At 55.4% G+C, this 11,433-nt stretch overlaps 1 protein-coding gene across 2 annotated transcripts; it reads left to right on the top strand.

The window, feature by feature from the left end:
* The first annotated feature begins 87 nt into the window (after positions 1-87).
* LOC105485804 (enoyl-CoA delta isomerase 1) lies at positions 88-11,032 on the top strand. Of its 2 annotated transcripts, none has more exons than XM_011748295.3 (7): positions 88-232; positions 498-611; positions 4,476-4,603; positions 6,880-7,026; positions 7,988-8,109; positions 8,202-8,380; positions 10,779-11,032. In XM_011748295.3, the coding sequence occupies exons 3-7, from the start codon at positions 4,487-4,489 to the stop codon at positions 10,943-10,945; spliced, it is 732 nt and encodes a 243-aa protein (XP_011746597.1). In that variant the 5' UTR covers positions 88-232; positions 498-611; positions 4,476-4,486; the 3' UTR covers positions 10,946-11,032. The 2 variants fall into 2 exon arrangements, with proteins under 2 accessions (XP_011746597.1, XP_011746596.1); XM_011748294.3 differs by lacking the exon at positions 88-232 and adding an exon at positions 267-405.
* Positions 11,033-11,433: the final 401 nt, after the last annotated feature.

The following is an 11,433-nucleotide window of genomic DNA, read 5'->3' as shown; positions in this document are numbered from 1 at the left end:
TGAGCCTGGCCTAGAGCTCGCGGTCACGAACAACGGCAGCCTCCTGCCTACGTGTCCCGCGCCGTAGAAGAGCCTGCCCTGGCGCTGCGCTGGTCGTGGCTGCGTCAGCAGTGGGCCCGCACCTCCTTGCGTCTCCCTGTAGGCCAGCCCTGCCCCAGATCTAGGTGCCTGCCCCTGAAGCGCGCGGCTGCCGGTGATGAACCCGGCGGGCGGTGGGCGGCTGCTTCGGCCGGTAGGTGGAGGCGTTGACCGGCCTCTGGGAACGGGGCGGGGCCTGCTCCTGAGGGAGGACTCCGCCCCCTCCCCAGGAGACAAGTTACCCCGCGACCTTCACCAGGCGCGTTGTGGTCAAGATGGCGCTGGCGGCTGCTGTGCGAGTACCGGCGCGCGTTTTGCTCCGCGCGGGTGCGAGACCCGGGGCGGGCAGGGGTCGGGGCCGGGGCCGGGGCAGGCGTCGGGACCGGGAACTAACGGGCTCCTCCGCGCTGCCTTCGCAGGGGCCCGGCTCCCGGGCGTGGCCCTCGGACTGACGGAGCGGGTGGACGGCTGGGGAGACGGCGCGCGGCGCTTCGGGAGCCAGCGGGTGTTGGTGGAGCCGGACGCGGGCGCAGGTGAGCGGGCGGCACCGAGGGCGGGCGGGCGTGGGGCCCGGACCCGCGGGGGTCCGCGCTTGCGGGGCGCCGTCGGAGAACCACGTCTGTCGACACTCAGTTTCTGTTTAGAACCCAAAGTTCGAAACAGAACCTTGCTTCTCTACCTGGATTCGTTCGTCATGAGACAAAAGTTTCTAGTTTTAAAGTTGTAGGGGGCCTGGCGCGGTGGCTCACGCCTGTAATCCCAGCACTTTGAGAGGCTGAGGCGGGCGGATCACCTGAGGTCAGGAGTTCGAGATCAGCCTGGCCAACATGATGAAACCCCATCTCTACTAAAAAATACGAAAGAAAAAATTAGCTGGGTATGGTGGTGCCTACCTGTAATCCCAGCTGCCTGGGAGGCTGAGGCAGAAGAATCGCTGGAACCTGGGAGGTGGAGGCTGTAGTGAGCCGAGATTGTGCCTCTGCACACCAGCTTGGGCCACAGAGCAAGACTCCGTCTCAAAATAAATAAATGAATAAATAAATAAATAGGCAGAGATATGAGCTGTTATATAAGTTATTCAGTTGGAAGTGGAAAAGAATATTTTGGAATAAAATGATGTTTGTTAACACTCCCGTGTGGCACAGAATCTCGTACCCACCCTCCCGTCAGAACCCTTGGTAAAACCCACTGGAAAGGATAGAAAAAGTACTTTTGGAAGAGAAGCCTACGCGCTCCCTCCAGACAGGAGGCCGAGCTGAGGGCACCAAGAGGGCACAGCCCAGGCGCCAGCAGTTCCTCATCCAGGACATGCTGACCCGGACCTCCCCGTGCAGGCCTCAGTCGCTGCTGTGGCTCCTGAGAGGAGGCCCTCCCCCCCGCAAGTAGGTCACAGCCCCTACCCTCCCCAACACCCCAGACTCAGGGCTGTGCCCACACTGCACAGCTTCAGGACACCTGGCTCCAGGTGCCTCTTTTTGGTTCCGTTCTCTCTGTCTGGGCTCCTTCTACAAACTGAGAGGGACAAACTAAGACCAACAACAAACTGAGTTTTCTTTTTTTTTTTTTTGGAGCTGTAGTCTTGCTCTGTCGCCAGACTGGAGTGCAGTGGCGCAATCTCGGCTCACTGCAACCTGTGCCTCCTGGGTTCAAGCGATTCTCCCTCCTTAGCCTCCCAAGTAGCTCCCATTACCAGGGCCCACCACCACGCCCACTAATTTTTGTAAAAATTGAGTTTCTGAAGGGATCATTTCTGTAGCATATTTGAATGTATCTCAACAAAATGCAAAAAAAAATTATTTATCTATTTTTTTTTTAAGACAGTGTCTCTGTCGCTCAGGCTGGAGTGCAGTGGCGCGGTCCTGGCTCGCTGCAGTCTCAGTCAGGCCTGGCTTTCTGACCCCAGACTGTACTTTGTCTTTTTGTCTACCTTTTTTTTTTTTTTTTTTTTTTGAGACGGAGTCTCTCTCTGTCACCCAGGCTGGAGTACAGTGGCCGGATCTCAGCTCACTGCAAGCTCCGCCTCCTGGGTTCACACCATTCTCCTGCCTCAGCCTCCCGAGTAGCTGGGACTACAGGCGCCTGCCACCTTGCCTGGCTAGTTTTTTGTATTTTTTAGTAGAGACGGGGTTTCACCGGGTTCGCCAGGATGGTCTCGATCTCCTGACCTTGTGATCCACCTGTCTCGGCCTCCCAAAGTGCTGGGATTACAGGCTTGAGCCACCGCGCCCGGCCCTTTTTTTTTTTTTGAGACGGAGTCTCGCTTTGTCGCCCAGGCTGGAGTGCAGTGGCACAATATCTGCTCACTGCAAGCTCCGCCTCCCGGGTTCACACCATTCTCCTGCCTCAGCCTCCCAAGTAGCTGGGACTACAGGCGCCCAGGTAATTTTTTTTGTATTTTTGGTAGAGACGGGGTTTCACCGTGTTAGCCGGATGGTCTCGATCTCCTGACGTCATGATCCGCCTGCCTCCGCCTGCCAAAGTGCTGGGATTACAGGGGTGAGCTACCGCGCCCAGCTTACTTTGTCTTTTTATATGGTGAAGCGGGGAGGCACTTGGGTAAAAAATTGTCATTGCACCAACACTTTTCCTTTTTTACTGGAGGTAATTGTGTGTGTTTATGTGTGTTTGTGTGTGTACGTGTACAGAAAAATGTTTATACCTGGCTGGGCACGGTGGCTCAAGCCTGTAATCCCAGCACTTTGGGAGGCTGAGACAGGCGGATCACGAGGTCAGGAGATCGAGACCATCCTGGCTAACCCAGTGAAACCCCGTCTCTACTAAAACATACAAAAAAACTAGCCGGACGAGTTGGCGGGCGCCTGTAGTCCCAGCTACTGGGGAGGCTGAGGCAGGAGAATGGCGTGAACACGGGAGGCGGAGCTTACAGCGAGCCAAGATCACACCACTGCACTCCAGTCTGGGCGACAGAGTGAGACTCCGTCTCAAAAAAAAAATGAAGGAAAGAAAGAGAAAGAAAATGGTTAATTTTAAAAGCATGCAGTGTGGGGCCGGGCGCGGTGGCTCAAGCCTATAATCCCAGCACTTTGGGAGGCCGAGATGGGTGGATCACAAGGTCAGGAGATGGAGACCATCCTGGCTAACATGGTGAAACCCCGTCTCTACTAAAAAAAATACAAAAAACTAGCCGGGCGAGGTGGTGGGCACCTGTAGTCCCAGCTGCTCGGGAGGCTGAGGCCAGAGAATGGCGTAAACCCGGGAGGCGGAGCTTGCAGTGAGCTGAGATCCAGCCACTGCACTCCAGCCTGGGCGATAGAGCGAGACTCCGTCTCAAAAAAAAAAAAAAAAAAAAAAAAGCATGCAGTTTATATAGAATAAATGAAATTGTTAATTTATGTTATATCAATCTTCAATTTAAAAAACCATAGGCTCACTCCTGTACTCTAGCACTTTGGGAGCCTGAGGCAGAAGGACCACTTGAACTCAGGAGTTCAAGACCAGCCTGGGCAACAAAATGAGACCTTGTCTGTACTAAAAAATCAAAAAAATTAACTGGGCATGGTGGCCCGTGTCTGTAATCTCAGCTACTCAGCAGGCTGAGTTGGGAGGATCGCTGGAGTGCAGGAGGTCAAAGCTGCAATGAGCGGAGATCATACCCCTGCACTCCAGCCTGGATGATAGAGTGAGACTCTGTCTCAAAAATAATAATAATTAATAAAAAAATAACCCCCAGGCCGAGCACTGTGGCTCACGCCTGTAATCCTGGCACTTTGGGAGGCCGAGGCGAGTGGATCACCTGCAGTCGGGAGTTCAAGACCAGCCTGACCAACATGGAGAAACCCCGTTTCTACTAAGAATACAAAATTAGCTGGGTGTAGTGGCACGCACCTGTAATCCCAGCTACTCGGGAGGCTGAGGCAGTCAAATTGCTTGAACCCAGGAGGCGGAGGCTGCGGTGAGCCAAGATCACGCCATTGCACTCCAACCAGAGCAACAAGGGCAAACTCCATCTCAAAAAAAAAAATAGGACCGGGCACGGTAGCTTACACCTGTAATCCCAACACTTTGGGAGGCCGAGGTGGGCGGATCACAAGGTCAGGAGATCGAGACCATCCTGGCTAACACGGTGAAACCCTGTCTCTACTAAAAATACAAAAGAATTAGCAGAGCGTGGTGGCGGGCGCCTGTAGTCCCAGCTAGTCGGGAGGCTGAGGCAGGAGAATGGCATGAACTCTGGAGGCAGAGCTTGCAGTGAGCTGAGATCGTGCCACTGCACTCCAGCCTGGGCGACAGAGCGAGACTCCGTCTCCAAATAAATAAATAAATAAACAAAACCCCCCAAATGCACAGCTATCATGGCTTGGTTGAGGATGCAAGCTCGTCAGAGTGCTTTTCCAGTGCCAGGTGTGAGCTTTCTCTTTTCTCATTTTTTAAATTAGGGGTGGCTGTGATGAAATTGAAGAACCCCCCAGTGAACACCCTGAGTCTGGAGTTTCTGACGGAGCTGGTTATCTGCCTGGAGAAGCTAGAGAATGACAAGAGCTTCCGCGGTGTTGTCCTGACCTCCGTAGGTGTCAGTTCAGCTCCCTACCCCAGCCCGAGTTCTCTGATGGGAGCATAGGCCTGTTGCACATGGGAAGAGGCGGAGCCTGCCGACGGGTGGTGCAGGCCAGCCAGCAGCCCCACCACCCTGGACTCCAGGTGCCTCCAGGGGAGGCTTCCAGGAGCACAGTCTGGGTATGCCCCAGCAGGGACCCACACTGTCACGGGCCTCAAGCAGATCATTCCCAAAGGTGAAGGTGGACCAGTCTGGGAGATAACCTTCCCAGGAGACGGCTTTCCCAAGGGACAGCCTTCCTGGGATACGTCCTTCCCGGTAGACAGAATTCCCGGGAGACACCCTTCCTGGCCTGGGCCGTCGTCCAGGCGGACACTGGGGAGAGCTGTGGGCAGCGAGTGAGGGAAAGCCATGCATCTATGGGGTCACCTTGGACCCTAAGCACACCTGGTGGTGGCTTCCTGGGGTACTCCCTGCTAGGATCACTTGGGTGCCCTGAGCCAGTCCTGCGAACAATGCTCGTGTTCTCTGATCCTCTGTGGGCCAGTCTTCGGGGCAAGTTCTCAGAGGGTGAACCTCTTTGGTCTGACTTCTTGTGCAGGGGACTCTAAGTGTTGCTTGAGTGCTGGCGAACGCTAGGCGTGGCATCTGTGGGAACGGTGTCATTACCAGGGTCGCGGAGGGGCAATAAGTAGTGTCAGGCCCAGGAGGGTGGGACCCCTGAGGGAAGGTGGGCCATGGCCGAGGTGACGGGGGTGAGGGGTCCTCGGAGGCTGGGGTCCCCAGCTTTACAGGGCCTGGCCTAGAACTCCTGACCTCAAGTGATCCGCCCACCTTGGCCTCCCAAAGTGCTGTCCATGTCCAGCCTTATATATTTATTGAGACAGAATCTCTCTCTGTTGCCCAAGCTGGAGTACAGTGATGTGATCTTGGCTTACTACAACCTCTGCCTCCTGGGTTCAAGCGGTTCTTGAATCTTGAAAATTTTAAAAATTTTTGGTAGAGACAGTGTCTTTGTTGCCCATGTTGGTCTTGAACTCCTGGGCTCAAGCAGCTCTCCCACCTCAACTTCCTGATGTGCTAGGATTACAGGTGTGAGCCATTGCACCTGGCTAATTTTTTTGCTTAATTTTTACTTTTTTGTACAGATGGGGTCTTGCTGTGTTGCCCAGGCTGGTCTTGAACTCCTGGCCTCAAGCAGTCCTCCCATCTTGGCCTCCCAAAGCTCTGGGATTACAGGCATGAGCTACCACACCGGGCCTGGGTCTTGAGTAATGGAAGTAGAACGCGTTTTGTAGAAACAGAGGACCGGCTGCCCATTCTGTGCGGCAGCAGCTCACGTCTGTTTGGGAACAGTGGAGCTGCGTTGCACACCCATACCGCTCCTGGCTTTTTCACATGACCTGAGGATGTGGAGGCCATCCCATCTGTCCCGGCCCCTCCTCCTCACACACATTAGGTGGTTGTCGTCCTTTCTGTGGACAGTGTGCGGTAAACATCTGCCCAGCTCTGCTTGTGTGAATCAGGGTGAGCTGGGTTTGGCTGCAGGAACAAGTTCACCCACAGCCTTGGGATCCGGCCCTCGGGAGGAAAACGTGACGTGTGGTGTAGCGGGGAAAGCACCTTTGTTGTTTGCTCAGGGGGCTGTGACCGTGCAGGGGCCCCAGGGTGGGTTTTCCACTCCTCCCCGAGCCCGCCTCCCTGGCCAGCAACCCTGACTGGGCGTCTGAGGCCCCCGTGCTGGCACCCACTACTCTAGCCATGGGAGGGTCCCTTCCACCTGTGCTCACCCCTCACCCGCCCTTGGTAGCTCCTGAGAAACCCACACTTTCCAGATCCTTCTCCCACCCTAGCACTTCTGGTCCACATGGCGGTCCGTGGCTTGCTTGGCCCTTTGCGGGTGAATGATTCAGAACATGCACCTCCTCTGAACTCTCAGGAGTCTTCACCGCACCTCTGGGTTCCTCTGCCCGAGCCGGGCGTGCGGAGCCAGAGGGCCGGCGCTGTGATGTCCCTGGGAGGTGCCTGGCCCTGCCTGTCCTCTCCTATCCAGTTTGAAGCAGGAAAGGGAAGAATGTTCTGGAAAGTACAGGGAAGCCGGGTCCAGGAGAAGCCTAGGCTGAGTCCCTGGAGCGCCTAGTCCTGGCTCCATGGGGGCAGCACCCACACCCTGAGTATGACCTGGCCCTGCTGTGCCTTGGGCACTTGGGCTCCTCAGTCTTCCTGCTGTGATGCCAGCTGGGAGGTGGACTCTGATGGGTGCATGGCCCTGGTGCCCCCTGCAGGACTGCCCGGGTGTCTTCTCGGCCGGCCTGGACCTGACAGAGATGTGTGGGAAGAGCCCCGCCCACTATGCTGAGTACTGGAAGGCCACGCAGGAGCTGTGGCTGCAGTTCTACCAGTCCAACCTGGTGCTGGTCTCCGCCATCAATGTGAGTGTCCCCACTCCCAGGTGGCCTCGCTGGCTCTTCTGGGCCAGCCCTGGGGGGTGGGGCAGACACTGTCCTGCCCTTGGAATCTCTCACAGGGGAAGGGAATGGTTGGGGAGACCCTGAGATGTGCACAGATGAGTGCCATTGCAGACCGCATGGCGTGTTGAAAAGGTGGGCCTCAGGTGAGGGGCCTGGCCTGGGTCAGTCAGACAAGAGCCAGTGGGTAGGGACCAGGGCCTGGGGTTGATGCCAGCCTGGGTGGAAGCTGTGTGTGGTGAGTGGGTGATTGGACCCACATTTTGGAAACATCACTCCATCCCTTCCCAAGGAAGGCCGGGGAAGCTGAGGACAACGTGGGGGCTCAACCTCGGGAACCAGGTGTCCTGTGGGGTGGCTATGACAAGTTGGGTGCGGACCGGAGCCTGGCGGAGGGGAGGGCTGGTGTGAGAGAAGCCTCAAGGGTGCATGGCCATGCAGACAGGATGGGTCCTGTGCAGGGCAGTGGGTGCCTGCAGTGACCACAGGGTGCGTGTGGGGTTCCCAGGACATTCTGGTGGCGCTAGCTGCTGGGGTGGTAATGGGGCCCCCGTGGGGCATGACAGCTCTGACTAAATGCTTATGTGGCATTTTAGCATTGAGTAAAAGCTCTGAGAGGACAAGCAACTTGCTCCCCTAACTGAACGGTTTTAAAAAGTGATTTTTCTGTTGCCTAAGAACTAATGACCCTCGGCTGAGGACGAGCCTCAGACCCTCCTTGCCGAGCACTAAGGGGCCAGTTCCTTCCCCATCCATTTCCTGGTGCGAACCCAGCCCAGCCGAGACCATTGTGGGTATGGAGCCCTGCGGGGGTTGGGGCACATCGAGGGCACATCCTTGGCATCCTTGGACCCGGCCCTCTGGAATGTGGTTGGGACCAACAGCACCTAAGAGTCTAAGAGCCCTGTCCGGCCTCTCCCTGCAGGGAGCCTGCCCTGCCGGAGGCTGCCTGATGACCCTGACCTGTGACTACCGTGTCCTGGCTGACAACCCCAGGTACTGCATAGGACTCAACGAGACCCAGCTGGGCATCGTCGCCCCTTTCTGGTAAGGCCCGGGGCTGCAGCCACACTCCATTCTTGTCGTGGAGGGAACCGACCCACCTGGGGCCACGTGGTGAGCGGGTGTCTGCGTTCCAGGTTCAAAGACACCCTGGAGAACGTCATCGGGCACCGGGCAGCCGAGCGTGCGCTGCAGCTGGGGCTACTCTTCCCGCCGGCAGAGGCCCTGCAGGTGGGCATAGTGGACCAGGTGGTCCCAGAGGAGCAGGTGCAGAGCACTGCGCTGTCAGCGATAGCCCAGTGGATGACCATTCCAGGTGAGGCACAGGGTATGGCGGGAGCCTGATGATGCTGGGGAGACCAGAAGGTTCTCCACCCAAAGGTTCTATGTGGACATCGTGACTGCAGGAGACTGTTCAGAATCACAGTCATGTGGGTGTCAGGAAACTGCTGTAACAACGCAGCACAGACCAGGTGGCCCAGACCACAGAAGTTGATCTCACGGTGCTGGAGACCAGAGGTGCAAAATCAAGGTGTGGGCAGGGCTGCCCTTCCTCCCTGGGCTCCAGGGGAGGCTCCTTCCTGCTCCTGCGCACTTCTGCTGGCTCCAGGCCTCCCTGGCTTGTGGACGCCTCGCTCTAATCTCTGCCTCCATCCTTACGCGGCTTTCTCCCCTGTGTTTTTATGGGTCTCAGGTCTCTCTCTCCCTTCTCAGGACACCTGCCATGTGATTTAGGATCTACCCTAAATCCAAGATGATCCCAACTTAATTACATCTGCAGAGACTCTTTCCAAATAAGGTCACACTTCCAGGTTCCAGAGCAGTGGTTAGGAATTGGACCTATCTTTTGGGACACACTTTTCCACCTACCACAAAGACAATTGTCCACTTCATAGAAATAGAGCTGGTCATATCAGCGACGGTATACACCAGGCCCAGCAAATGCTGTCTGTAAAGGGCCAGATGGTTTGTGGGCTCTATAGGTAAGACCTTTGTAGCAGAAGGCAGCCACAGAGGAGACGTAAACCGACAGGTGTAGCTGTGTTCTGGCAAAGCTTTATGGACACTGGGCCAGGCGCAGTGGCTCACACCTGTAATCTCAGCACTTTGGGAGGCTGAGGCAGGCAGATCACTTGAGATCAGGAGTTCAAGACCAGCCTGGCCAACATGGTGAAACCCCATCTCTACTAAAAATACAAAAATGGGCCGGGCGTGGTGGCTCACGCCTGTAATCCCAGCACTTTGGGAGGCCGAGGCAGGTGGATCACAAGGTCAGGAGATCGAGGCCATCCTGGCTAACACAGTGAAACTCCGTCTCTACTAAAAATACAAAAATCAGCCGGGCGTGGTTGCAGGCGCCTGTCGTCCCAGCTACTTGGGAGGCTGAGGCAGGAGAATGGCGTGAACCCAGGAGGCGGAGCTTGCAGTGAGCCAAGATCACACCACTGCGCTCCAGCCTGGGCAACAGAGCAAGACTCCGTCTCAAAGAAAATATATATACAAAAATGAGCCAGGCATGGTGGCACGTGCATGTAATTATAGCTACTTGGGAGGTTGAGGCAGGAGAATCGCTTGAACTTGGGAGGCAGAGGTTGCAGTGAGCCAAGATCACGCCACTGTACTCCAGCCTGGGTGACAGAACAAGACTCCATCTCAAAAAAAAAAAAAGATTTATGGACATTGAAATTTGATTTCACATAATTTTCACTTGTCACAAAATACTAACCTTTTGATTTTCAACTATTCAAAAATGTAAAAACAAGCCCAGCACAGTGGCTCAGGCCTGTAATCCGAGCACTTTGAGATGCCAAGGTGGGTGGATCACCTGAGGTCAGGAGTTTGAGACCAGCCTGGCCAACATGGCGAAACCCCGTCTCTACTAAAAATACAAAAATTAGCCAGGTGTGGGGGCAGGTGCCTGTAATCCCACCTACTCGGGAAGGCGCAGGCCAGAGAAGCACTTGAACCTGGGAGGCTGAGGTTGCAGTGAGCCAAGATCATGCCACTGCACTCTAGCCTGGGCGACAGAGTGAGATTCGGTCTCAAAAAAAGTAAAAACCATTCATAGCTTCAGGGCCTTGGGAAGCCAGATTTACCAACCCTGATACAAGTAACTGAAGGCTGTTCTGCCATTTCCTGTCCTGTAAGAGAATATTGAGTGCCATGGAAAAAAAATTTTTTTCTTTTTTTTTTTTTGAGGCAGAGTCTCACTCATCGCTCAGGCTGGAGTACAGTGGCGCGATCTCAGCTCACTGCAACCTCCACCTCCTGGGTTCACGCCATTCTCCTGCCTCAGCCTCCTGCACCATGGAAATATTCTTCATAATATAATTGAGTGAAAATAACACGTTAAGTGGCCAGGCACGGTGGCTCATGCCTGTAATCCCAGCACTTTGGGAGGCCGAGATGGGCAGATCACCTGAGCTCGGGAGTTCGGGACCAGCCTGGCCAACATGGGGAAACCCCATCTCTACTAAAAATACAAAATTAGCTGGGTGTGGTGGCGCACACCTGTAATCCCAGCTACTCGGGAGGCTGACACAGGAGAATCACTTGAACCCAGGAGGCAGAGGTTGCAGTGAGCCGAGATCCCACCACTGCAGCCTGGGCAACAGAGCAAGACTCCATCTCAAAAAAAATAAATAAATGTAAGTTGGGAGTCACCCCACTGCCCCTGAAAGCGGGATTTCAGTGGTAGGTCCCATTTTCTTTAGACCATGCTCGACAGCTGACGAAGGCCATGATGCGAAAGGCCACAGCCAGCCGCCTGATCACGCAGCGTGATGCGGACGTGCAGAACTTTGTCAGCTTCATCTCCAAAGACTCCATCCAGAAGTCCCTGCAGCTGTACTTAGAGAGGCTCAAAGAAAAGAAAGGCTAACGGCTGGGCTGCCACAGACTTACAGCCACGCGTGCCCCTCTGGGTCCCAGGGAGGTCTTAAACAAGGCATTTTTCAACTTAAAAGTACTGCCAGCGTTTCATTTGGCTGATTTTACATAGAAGTTCCTGTTCCTCGTAGCCCGGTGGCCCAAGGCCCAACCACACACAAACACACTTGGTGCCTGTGCCCAGCAGGCAAGGGGAGTTGAGGGCAGCCTTTTCACTTGGGATTGTGACTGGCAGGGGGCGCCATTCTGGACCTGGTGAGGTCGCCACTGAATGTCTCCGTTCCCAAGGCAGAATTGTAAATCAAGTCCCTGGTCGTCCATTCCGGCTTTGGACTGCCTGCTCTTAGGTGTGAGGCCAGGTGGTCTTGGCCCCCATGACCCACACAGGACTCCCCAGAGAAAAGCCTTTTGGCCACTGCCCTTAGTCATCAGGATGAAGGGAGTGGACGGTGAATCAGAGCAACTGGGGGATCCTGAGCC

The sequence above is a fragment of the Macaca nemestrina genome, chromosome 18 (assembly GCF_043159975.1).
Source record: "Macaca nemestrina isolate mMacNem1 chromosome 18, mMacNem.hap1, whole genome shotgun sequence".
NCBI lineage: Eukaryota > Metazoa > Chordata > Mammalia > Primates > Cercopithecidae > Macaca > Macaca nemestrina.
Note: the sequence above shows the minus strand (reverse complement) of the source record. Positions and strands in the feature narration are given on the sequence as shown.